The 12,618-nt window shown below is 34.1% G+C and overlaps 1 protein-coding gene across 1 annotated transcript in view; it reads left to right on the top strand.

The window, feature by feature from the left end:
• Nucleotides 1-3,928, top strand: part of LOC150081296 (transcription initiation factor TFIID subunit 13-like) — a 32,887-nt gene extending 28,959 nt beyond the window's left edge. Inside the window, exon 4 of the mRNA XM_090379257.1 lies at nucleotides 3,667-3,928. Coding sequence (XP_090235383.1) covers nucleotides 3,667-3,840 — 174 coding nt within the window. The 3' untranslated portion in view covers nucleotides 3,841-3,928. The remainder of the gene's footprint in view (nucleotides 1-3,666) is intronic.
• Nucleotides 3,929-12,618: the final 8,690 nt, after the last annotated feature.

The following is a 12,618-nucleotide window of genomic DNA, read 5'->3' as shown; positions in this document are numbered from 1 at the left end:
AGTTATTTGGCCTGTATTTCAAAGAGAGGTATTTGCCATACAGTAAATTTTTTACTTCAAATTTCTGACGATTAGTGGTCTGTCTTTTTTTTTTTTTTTTTTTTTTTTAAGAAATTTAAGAGAAGTATTTATGCTTCTAAAGTATTCAACATACAACTCTTAACGTTCTCTGGAGTACGTGTGTATATACAGGAGGTTTCAAAATTGCATATAACAAATGTAGGAGCATATTTTGCAGATAAATTACATCCATTTTACAAATTGGAGTGGTATGGCATTAAGTGTAAGTTGCTACAATGGATAAAGGGATGGTTGAGTGGGAGACAACAGAGTAGTAATCAGTGGACACTGCTCTTCGTGGACAAATTTTATTAGTGGAGTTCCCCAGGGTTCGGTGTTGGGCCCATTGTTGTTTTGTGTATTCATCAATGATATTGATGAAGGTATATCAGGCTTAATGTCCAAGTTTGCAGGTGATACAAAGGTTGACAGGGTTGTTAATGACAGTAAAGACAGCATGCGACTCCAACTGGATCTAGATAAATTGGGGCCAATGGGGTGAGAAGTGGCAACTGAAGTTTAACATTGGCAAATGCAAAGTACTGCATATGGGTAGCAATAACCCAAGAGAAACGTACCAACTGTGTGGTACTACACTCAGGGAAGTGGAAAGAGAAAAAGACCTAGGGGATAATTGTGCAGTCAGATATGAAGTTTGCTGAGTAGTGCAGACTGGCTGCCAGGGCAGGTCATGGAGTCTTATCAATGATATACAGGAATTTTGCTGACAGGGAGTTGATTATCCTGTTGTACAAGGCAATGGTCAGGCCACACCTTGAGTACTGTGTACAGGTCTGGAGGCCCCATTTTAGAAAGGATGTAGAGTTGCTAGAATGAGTACAAAGAAGGGCAACAAGATTGGTGAGGCTTAAGTTCTGCAAATTGCAGCACCTGGAGAGTAGGCACATGTGAGGTGATCTGATTGAGGTGTATAAGGCCTTGAATGGGTTGAGCAAGCTGAAAGCTGATTAGGATTCTTCCTCTTGCTCAGATTAAGAACCTGAGGGGGCATAGACTTAAATTGAGGAAAGACAGTTGTTGAAGAGGTGTGTGTAAATTTGCCTTTAGCCAGGGGGTAGTTGATTGGTGGAACAGACTTCCATCTCTTGTTGCAGAATTTGATAGCCTAAATAAATTTAAGGCTGAACTGGACAGGCATGAATGGAGGAGGGGTGAAATGGGAGGGGTTTTTTTTTTTTTTTTTTTTTGACTGATGCTATAAGCTTGTTTTCTTGCATCTTATGCCTCTATTAATGCTAAAAACAAGAGGAAAAGAGACATATTCCTATAAATGTCTCAAAAGTCTTGATTTTCGAGATAATAAGCATTAATTATAAATTACAAAACACAAAAAGAAATTGAAATAAACCTCTTAAAAGAAAACTTTTAGAGTAAGATATATTATTATTTTCCATTTTGTTCAGTACAAAACACTCAGTGGAAAATAATCTAGGGATGAAAGTCTGGTGATGGCAAAAAGGGCCATTCTGACCAATCCATCAGTCATTATCTGTGTTTAAGAAGTAAGAAACAGCGGGGGAAAGTGGGCTGGTGCACCATCGTGACATCCTCCATGACAGTATAATGATTTCACCACTTGTCATTCATTTGGAGAGGTCTGGATTTAATTCCCAGCAACAACTGGAGGAATTTTTAAAAGTCCTCTTCAGTTGCTTAGTAAGCCAATATTGAGTGTAGAAACTACTAGGGTTTTGTTATGCTTGGTTTTTTGGCCTACAGATTGGCCCACGAACACACAATTGTACATGCATAAACCACATCCTCTGATTTTCAAGGGGTATGTGTGCCAGTAGTTCCCACAAATTGTTCCACAGCAAATGTAGGTATGCCATCAAACATTAACACCACAGGGCAAGAATGCCACACCAAACATTAAAATAAATGGTATATTGATAATGAGTACTGACAATCGTGTATGAGTTTTCTTTGGCCCATGAATGTTTTGAGAGTCTAATTCCATTTCTTATAAACATGTGTGCTGCTGCATCTGTAATGGAGATCATGGCTCAGAAATTCAGGATCACATATACATTTCAAAATGAACCACAGACAAAAGTTTTTGCATTTATTCATATCTTGTGGTGGTTGTTAGGGCATTTAGGTGACTTGACATAATTCTGATACTTGTGGTAGGAGATATTTGAACTGCACAAAGTATTTGTTCTTCAACATATGCAGTTTGTCAATATCTCCCTCTACTAATGTTCACTCAGTGGTTTCATTGAGTGAACATTAGTAGAGGGAGATATAACTGTTTTTTTAAGTTCTCTCCACGGCAGCAAATGATTGACTGGTACTTGAGTTGAAATTTTTTTGGCATATCTGCAAACAGCATCTATAGAATTCTTTTGAACCTTACCATAAATTAAAATCATATCAGTTAACTGAACAAAAGTAACAAGATTTGTAGTGTTCCCCATAATAGCAATTTAACAAATGGTGCACTATAAACAATGAGACAATCTTTGTAGAGCCTGAAACTCAACTAATAAAGATATTAACACTGCTAATATGTACTCTGTTATACTGGTTACTCACAACTTAGTGATTAGTATGGTTCCTGTAGTAGAATAAAACTGTTACACTATTTATGTCGGTTTTGTCATATTTTTATGACAAATTTGAACATAAAATATTTTTGCATTTTACACATTTTTGTAATTTACGATTTAATATCTCAAAAATAAAGACTTTTGAGACATGTTTATAGGAACTTTTTTTTAATTTTTAGCTGTAGAAAATGCTCCCCTATTTCTGTGCAATTTTGAAATCTGTATACATTTTGTTGTAAGGTTGTTTCAATTAAGTTCCAAATGTGTCCATTTACATGATTTGCCTTTGAATTTTCCAGTAAGTGCAGCTATCTCTTATCTATGCTTCCAGCATTTCAAACACAAGTTATAATATATACACAAGTTATATATATATATATATATATATATATATGTGTGAACACAAAGACAGCTTTTAAAATCGGAAGAGGAGATCATGCCTGTCAGTCACTGTTGTCTGATTTTGGCTTATAAAAGCTAAAATTTTCCTGAATGCAGATCGAAAAAGTTGATTAAATCGAATCAACTTGAATGAAATGATACATAAAGAGATATAGAAAATAACGACACATCAAAAAAGTAATAATGAAGAGTTTTTAAGAAATTTTTTGCGATATTGTACAAAAATTTATTATTATTATTATTATTTTAATTCTGATTTGATTTGATTTGATTTGATTTGATTTTTGAGAGTTTCACTCTGTTGGGCAACTAAGTCAAAGTAAGAAAAAAATTAATATTTAAAAGTAATTATGTACAGAATTTCATGGAGAAACTCACTCCACATAGCCGGCCTCCAGCAAAATTCTTATTTCTCAGGTGCATCATACACTTTCAGGGAACTCTCCAAAAAAAGCTTTAGGAAGCCATTGACAGGAAATTAATGGTGCATGTGCACAGATATGCTGCATGTCTTTCTATTAATTTTTGATATCCAGGAATATATTTTTTGTACCAAAAGCAGTGCTGCTTCATTGCGTACCCAAACATACTATTCACATCTCCCTTTTTGTTTTTTTTTTTATCTTGCCAGACACACAAGGCTATGGAAATAGGAAGGACCGGAAGAGTACAGGTTGAAGATATAGTGTTTCTGGTGAGAAAAGACCCACGAAAGTATGCACGTGTAAAAGATCTGCTAACAATGAATGAAGAACTAAAGAAAGCTCGTAAAGCTTTTGATGAAGTAAAATATGCATCAGTTTGAAAAATGTGATTACGGTTACAAATTTTGCATTTTTGGCAACCTTCACTTTTGTAAATAACATTATTTAATAAATATTTATCAGTTTGTATTGTGGTTCACTCTGTCTGAATTCTTTCCAACTTTAATTAAAGACATTTTTGGGGAGCTTGTGATTTCAGTGTATTAGTCACCCTTTATATTTAAGTAGTGCATAAGTAACCCTTTAATTTTTAAGTAGGCAGGTACCCATTTTGTTACAAGTGGTTATGTGGAATACTGACAGCTCTATTTTAAAGTGCCCCTTTTAAGCATAGTTATTTGGGAATATTTGCAATTTTTTTTTTCTTATTTTTTCTTTCTTTTTTTTTCTAGTCAATGCTACTATAATATAAGCATTGTAAAATTAATATATTTACAAATGGCAATAGTTATTTAAAAAAAAACTGTAACCTAAGTGTGCATGATTTTTTTTTATAACACTGTGATATATAATTCTCACCAAATTTTTTTTCTGGTCGGTAGTACTATACAATAATCGCCATAAAGTTAAGTATTGTTTTCATAATGGCAGTAGTTATTTTAAAATATTTTATAACCTAATTGATTATGTGGGATGATTACCTCCTCCCCCAGTGTCCCTTGACAGAAAATTTTAAGTCTTGAGAGAACTTTGGATCAAAAGCATTCATGAAAAAGCTCCACAAGATACATATACAAGAGTGAGTGAAATGAAAACTTTTTTTTTTTTTTTTTTTAAAATAACTGGTACTTTATTATTTTTAAAAAAATAACTGGTACTTTATTTTTTTTAAAAAATCCCCACCTCAGTTCAGGCACTTATCCCATCTGTACACTAGAGGTTTTCATTGAATTAACTAAGCATCCCTGTACAGGTACGAATTGTCACCTTGTGACAAGTCTGGCCTATACAGGGATGCTTGTTCACTTCCCAGTATAGTGTCTGAATAGTTGCTGTAGTTTAAGCAATGTATTCATGTGTTGTTATGTAACAAAATTATACTGCTGAAATTCAAATTCCTTGTTTTTGATGGTGCCTCCTAGATGTACTTTGAGGAATCGTGCTTAATTTTGCGAGTCAGCTGTTTTGCCTCTACGTATGAAATGACAAAGCAGCCATCTCTGTGAGTTCAACAGTGTGGACATAACCCTCCTAATTCTTTTGAAAGTTTAGAATTTCTGCAGTTGTGATGATGACCAATGTTTTCGCTGCATGATGCATTGTTTGCTTTTTGGTTCAAAGTACCTCCACCCTGTCTCGTCCAGTCACTACACAAAGAAGTCATTTTCTTCCTCTTAATAAAATGTGCTGCAGATGCAATCCACTTTGCACAGACCTTCCTTTACTGCAATCTGTCATGGATTGTGGTATGGGCAGAACGATGACTAACATCCTGCTTATTGGCCACATCAACTCTCATACACTGTTCTGTCCTGATGGCATTTCCTTCTGTAGCAATTGTGTGAACTTATGTTGGAACAAAGGTATTCCTCCAGTTTTCCTTTCATTATGGCGAACCTATGACACATGTGTCCAAAGTGGCACAGGGAATTCAGAGCATCCCAAAAAGATTTCAAACTTCAGAATGTCACTCCAGGAATCCACCTTGAGTCGTGACCTGTGCATGCCTGTTCTCTCTACCAGGCATGTAGTGATGTCACACTATTCAGTAAATAGCTGTATTTATACCGTGATTTGTTTGAAGTTGGAGTGGTGAGATATACTGATGAAATTGTGTGATTAAATGTCTTGAATATTGCCTTCCGAGGGGCACGTGAGGATATTTTTTAAAAGATTTAGCTAATTTTGGCACGCACCCTTAAAAAGGTTCACCACCCCTGCATTATGGTAACCACTTGCCCATTCCTATACTTGTGAGCATGATACAGTTATAAATATATACCTTTTCCATATACCAGGGAATTTCACTGGCTTTCACCAGAGAGATTTCTTCAGCTGTAAGAAACTAAACACTTCATTGCACTACCCGGTGTTTACAGTGATCGATGTACCAAACACCATGTTGTCTCTGGTGGTGCATATGCTTCCTGTGTTGTGTATACAGGATAGTTAATGTTCACCATTATGCAATTGGACTTGAAAAGCATTAATACTAAACTCTAAACCTGTTAGAAGCATTAGTACTAGTCTTTAAATTTACATCTACTGCAGTCTGTAATTTAAATTTAGACAATCAAAATTTCATTTCCACTTGGCTGACCCCCTGTATATCAAATAGAAAGGAGGGCAAAAATAATCCCTTATCTGGTATCTTCAGCATAATTATTAGATATGAGTATCTTACATAGTAATATGTATCTACCTATAATATGTTTAAGGAAGGGGTAATGTGTGCTTCTAAAAACATAAAAATGGAATTACTGAGGAACCATTCAAGAAATTCCGTGTTTTTTTTTCTTTTTTCCCTTGTCTCAGTGAAATACATCTGATTATGTACTCTGTAATTCTGTGTTAACACACACACACACACATACTTTTACACTAATAACGTAGAATTTAACAATTCTGCGTTATTAGTTTAAAAGATAAGCTTTGTAGTTGAAACATAAGTATCAAGATTAGCAGTATCTGTTCAGTATGAGCTTAGTAACAGTGTCATTCTGGGTTCAAAACGAACTTAATGTTTTATTTTATTTTTATTTTCATTTTGAAAAAAAAAAAAATAAATAAACTGCTATCTGAATGCTTATGGTTTTCCTTACTTACATGTAGCTGATAAATCATAAAAGAGAGCTTTCCAAAGTGGATAGAGTTGACACAGCAGGTGTTTTTTGTAGTGTTCCAAAGGGTGTCACCAAATTTTGGTATCCATCAGTATTATTCTTACTTGGATTTTCTTTTACTGCATATATTGATGTAATTGATTAATTAAAATATAATTATCAAGTAAAAACATTTTAACATTACTTTCTTCACATGCTTCATGCTGAGCTCTGGACACATTTTCTTTTTTGAAAGCTAATAACTGATATAGGCCTCCGTAGCCGAGTGGGCAGGAGCAGGAGTGCAGTAGCACACGCTCTTTGAGTAGACCGGGGTTCAAGCCCCTGACTGCTGAATACAGTCGATCTGCCAACCCGCACTGGACCAGTGTGGCAGATTATGGTCCATTTCCCTCAGCATGAATTGTTGAGGAGGCTTCCATCCTGCAGTGGGTTGATAATGACTGCACTTTACTTTTTTTTTTTTTTACTTAACTGATATAGTCGATCTTAGCCTCGGTTAAGCTTGTGTGCTGACTACCCCATCTCTCTCTCTCTCAAATAATTACAAAGTTCTGGGTGAAGTGTTGAATTATTTTTTAACACATACATAGCATATAGTGTATGTGTTATTTCAAAATTAAAAGAATTAACACATACTTCTTTTAAGAAGTATGTGTTAATTACTTCTTAAAATAACATAAAACTGGCATAAAGAAAATTTGTCTTCAAATAAAAAAAAATATATATTTTTTTATAGTATAAATTATTTATGGACAGCGATATTCTGTTATATTTTCATGTGCATGCCACTGTTTCGGCAAACCAGAGATAGTGCCATGAAGGGTTTGTAAAGTCTGGGTACCTCCATGTACCTTTGCACCTTACAATAAAGATCATATTTATTTATTTGTTTAATTAATTTTTGCTGAATGTAAGATTTATTATCTTTGAATCAGTGACTCTAAATTATTGACTTGGTTCAGGTTTCAGTAATTTTTCATTATAGTGACCTTGTTTGGCAGACTTAGCTTAGCATGGTTTCAAATGATTCATTAATGATTAATGGCACCGATTAAATTGATTATTTTGCACTAAGACGTAATTTTTAACTTATTTAGAAGCTGTGTTCATTATTTGAGAAAGAAATATCTATGGATTATAATATAATTTTATTGAGATATGAACAGTACAAATTACAAAAACACAGTTGGTCATTATGAATGATATTACAATTAGACAGCGGGACTATATATGTGTAGAAATTGTGTGTGTGTATATCTATAAATGTATATATACATGCGTATGTATATATGGAAATGAACCTCGATATTATTCTGTACGTATACAATACCATACAAGTATATATAACATAAAAATTAGTAATTTTATATATTACATTTCAGTATATTATAAAGTGATTCCTTTCTCCACTGGGCAAACAAGTTAGTGCAAAGCATCATTTTAGTTCATAGTAAATCACCAAAGTAAGTGAAATGGCATCGTTTTTTTATCACATCTGATATTGTGAATGCCTTCACAAGTTGCCTGTTATTGCATTGCCTCGAATAACCAACACCTCCCCAGTAGAGAAGACTAATGTTACTTATTATCCACTAAGAATATTATAGCATGATATTACTTATTACTTCATAATAAGTAATGTTACTTATTCTTGGTGGATAATAAGTAAGCGATGTTACTTATTTTCAGCGGATAATAAATAACACTAGTCTTCTCTACTGGATATGCATTGTTTATTTGGGGTAGTGCAATGACAGGCAACTTGTTGTGAAGACATTCACAATATGAGATGTAACAAAAAACGATGCTTTGCACTAACTTGTTCGTCTTGGTCATTAAGTTAACTGATTAGTCATTACATATTTGAATACCCTTAATAAAAGAATTGGCACAGTAAAAAAAAAATAATAATAATAATGAATTTAATTGTAGGGATTATTACTAACTAGAACTGTTGCAAACTCATCTAGAGTAATAAACATCTATATTTAGAGTATAGAATATATTTGTTTAAAAGCTTTCTGGTTAAAATTTGTTGATTGATGAGTAGGAGCACTGGAGATAATCAGTAATGCATTATATTTGCCAGTATATGTACAGTGTGCCAACGTGGCAATCTCATTGCTGTTTGATTTTACTATGGCCATACTTATACAGTTGTATAAGTATGGCCACAGTTATACAGTACATTCAATGAATCAGGTTAGAAATTAAAATAATATTGAGGGAATACAAAAATTTACACATTAATTTTTATTTTATTTTTAGCATACTTTTATATGCAAGCATGCCTGCTCTTGGGTTACTGATAACAAGGATTAAATTATTCAGTACATATTCTTGATACAAAGGATTCAAAGGATTAAATGATTCAGTACAAAATTTCTTGATACAAAGTATCAAGAAATTTTGTAGAATCCAGAAAACTTGTTTTAAACCAACCCTAGATGCAGATTAAAGCTAACATGCCAAATTATCAAGATTTGAAAAGATAAGCTGAAGAAAGTAACTTTCTGTGATGTAGAAAATTATATAGTACAGCCCAGGGTACCCAACCCTTTCCTGCAACATGCCATATATTACGTTGGAAGTGTGTTGCATGCCATCAATATCCCCCTCCCACAAACTGCACCTGGCACCACCAAATGTTTTTGCTAACTATGTAAAGGAATTTTATGCTGTGTATTTGTAAACAGCCTATCCATAGTGTTCAGAAAACTCCATGCCGGACTGTATAATTATCCTTAGATCTTTTTCAGAGGTATAGCAAGGTTATATGGTGACCAGGGCACAATGCAATATATTCACATTCCTAACTATATAAATAATGGCAGCTGGTGCCTCCATGGACTAGCACCCTGTGGCAAATGTCTTCTCTCCCAACCCTACACCACTGGTCTCTCTTGTTCTGCACTACCTTAAGTGTGGTACCACCCAATTGTTATTCTGAGATTACTGCTACCCATATGCAGTACCAAATTTTATTGCTTGTGAAGATCAAGGGTGTGTTCAACATCCCTTACTGTCACTGTGTGTGAATTTCACTACTCTGAGAAACCTGACATGACTGTTGTCATTAGTTGAGTGCTCCAATTTAGGATTAATCCCAATTTTTTGTTGGTGATATACCTGTTTTTCCTTGTCAGTCCATCTTCCTCTAAAACAGTTTTCACTTTAATCTTGGACCTCAAGGCATCTTTGTGGATAACTGACAGAGACAATATGAAGAGCCTTTTGCAGTTCTATCCCCATTTTGAAGTTTTCCATTACCAACTACAGTTGGCATGTTTTCATGTGCTTTGTGTCACGTGCGATTGTGCAGTACCTTAACCCTGTGGCAGCTTTTACGTAAGGATTTACATAAAAGGTATCCACAACTTTTCACAATATCTTATATTTAAATAAGGGATCCTAACCCCCTTTTCCCTTTCACTAAGTATCTGCCATACATGTATTTTGATTTTCTTATGGTTCAGTGTTGTTTAGAGTGGTTAATACTTGGTAACTGCCTAGAATAACCATGTAAACTATCATAAACATATCTGTGATCCATAATATCTATAACTGGAGAATTATGAGTATTATGCAGTTAATATCACCTGAGCAGAAACTCTTCATATTTTTTAAATTTTCTTGATCGCTGATGCCATTAAAATTATCAGTGGGATAGACATGATCTGCTCTATATCTTCCCCTATTTTTATGAGGTTTCACCGCTCATCACAGAGGACTGAAAAGGAACTTGGTTATAACTTAGGGTTTGGTGTAGCGTGTTGCTTGCTTCTTAAGTTGGCATAACTTTCTTAGTTGTCATAGTTTCTTTAATCTACATCCAAGGATCACTTTTATAAAGAACCCCAAATTTCAATCATGCTCTATTCTTATTTTAACCATTCCTTGTGTTATTCATTCTTATAGCAATATTTTTGCTGTCATATCCTTTATAAAACGTATCTTGTGTACATATTCCACACCTTTAGAATTTTGACTTGTCACACCTTTTGAAATTGTTAATTTTGGGCTTTTTGTAATGTACTGTAATTTTAAAAAATAAATCTCTACAGAAACATAAAATGGAATATGGTTAACATCTACTCAGACATATGTGTTACTGCATTCTTGTGATTGACCACTCAGCTGTGCCGTTAGTTTGTTTTCATCCCCCCCCCAAATAAACAGAACACAATCGCTGGAGATGAAAGTAGACATTGCTAAGCATTTGAAGTAGATGAATTTTCATGCTACCATTGATTAGAATGATATATATAGATTCTGATATAGATGTGTGTGTATTTTTATTATTTAGTGTATATGTGGATTATTTATTAAATTTCCAAAAACATGGGTTTTTTTGTTTACCTGGATGTATTCCAAATTTATAGCAATAACCACTCAATGAAGCAGGGTCTCTAAAATTTTAAACATTACTGATTACACTATATAGTTTCTTTAAAAATAAAAAAGAAACTATTCAAATTCTTAAGAATTCTTCTGTATCTAGACCATACAATGTATATTTCTTATGAGAATACTTAAATCCTTTTAACAACTAACCATCAATATACTCAGAGATTATTCACATCACAGCATCTTATTAAATAATTTTTAGTACATGTAGATAAAGGAGAAAATTCTTTTACATATTCATGGCTTCTTTACGCAAATATGTGACATCAGGTTTTTTAATCCAATTGGAGTGAAACAACCATACATTTAGAACTTTTTCTTTCAATTTGACAGAAGAAAAACTGCATATTTTTGTCAATCAACCTTTGCCGGAGGCTGATGAATTCAGTCATAGAGAGGAGAAAACCAAAAAATGTCTGTCCTTTCCCATCCCGATTGACTTAATCCTGGGTCAAAAAGGTAATCAGAGCCAGCAGCAAAATTGTTAAAGCATCATGCTACCTAGTAAGCACTCACTAGGAGCATAGTTTAAATGCCATAATTGTAAAAATTTTCACATTTATTTTAATCATAACTTGCTTAGAATTTCATATTGTAGAATAACAATCTTCAACCAAGGTACTAAGTTTTGAGTGCAGTGCACTGTCAATGTTGATTATTTTGCAAGCTTGAATTGAAACAATACATAAACATGCTTGTTTTTGTGATGCCTTATATTAAAGGTGTGATGTTTTTGTGATGATATTAATAGCTCTGTTTAAGCTTAGTTATTGACTGATTGGTTGTTTAATGGTGGTGAACTGGCAGCTAAGGCCATAATGCACCAAGCAAGGATTATCTATTGAAAACTGGTACAGCATTCATCCATAATGCAGCTAAAATTAATGTGGGTTACAATGGGAAATCTTGTACTGATACAAGTGGCGAGTGGCGCCTCCGTAGCCAGGTGGGAAGGAGCAGCAGTGCGTAGCACACGCTTCTTGATTAGACCGGGGTTCGAGCCCGTCACCACCAAATATGGAGGATGTGGAAAGGTCAGGGAATGACCACCGCATATCCCGGAGCAATATGGCCTTAGTTGCTAATGCTCCTAAAAACCAAACAAACAAGTGGCGAGTGAAAAAAACCACAGAAGAACATCATTATAGAGTAATAGTATACATTAGTTAGCATTAAATTAGCAATACCATTATTCTATAGAATACAGACATCTTGTTTAAAGTGTGAAATATTTTTATACCCTGTTTATCAAATATAATAGTAACCTTAAAACCCTAGGGATATGATTATGAGAGGACTGATTGCAATATTCTATTCATCAGACATTAGAAGGCACAGTGACTGTCATCTTCTATTTTCATATTAAAACCACATTGTCACAGTTGTAACTGAACAGATATTAACAATATAGTGTTTAGTGTAAGAATTCTTTCCTTCTCCCCAAATTAATATATATATAGTGTGGTGCATTTAGAGCAGTTTTGTTTTAAAATGGAAATTTTTAATGCTCCCATCAACCAAATATTTAAGACTTTTCTATACATGTTTGTAGCTTAGATCAGTTGTTCTCAACCAATGGACTGCAATGTCCCCTTAGGGGAGAGGGCAAGATTGCAACTCTCTATG

This window comes from Mastigoproctus giganteus, chromosome 8 (genome assembly GCF_048544385.1).
Source record: "Mastigoproctus giganteus isolate SK-2022 chromosome 8, ASM4854438v1, whole genome shotgun sequence".
NCBI lineage: Eukaryota > Metazoa > Arthropoda > Arachnida > Uropygi > Thelyphonidae > Mastigoproctus > Mastigoproctus giganteus.
The sequence above is the reverse complement of the archived record's forward strand: the minus strand, read 5'-3'. Positions and strand labels throughout refer to the sequence as shown.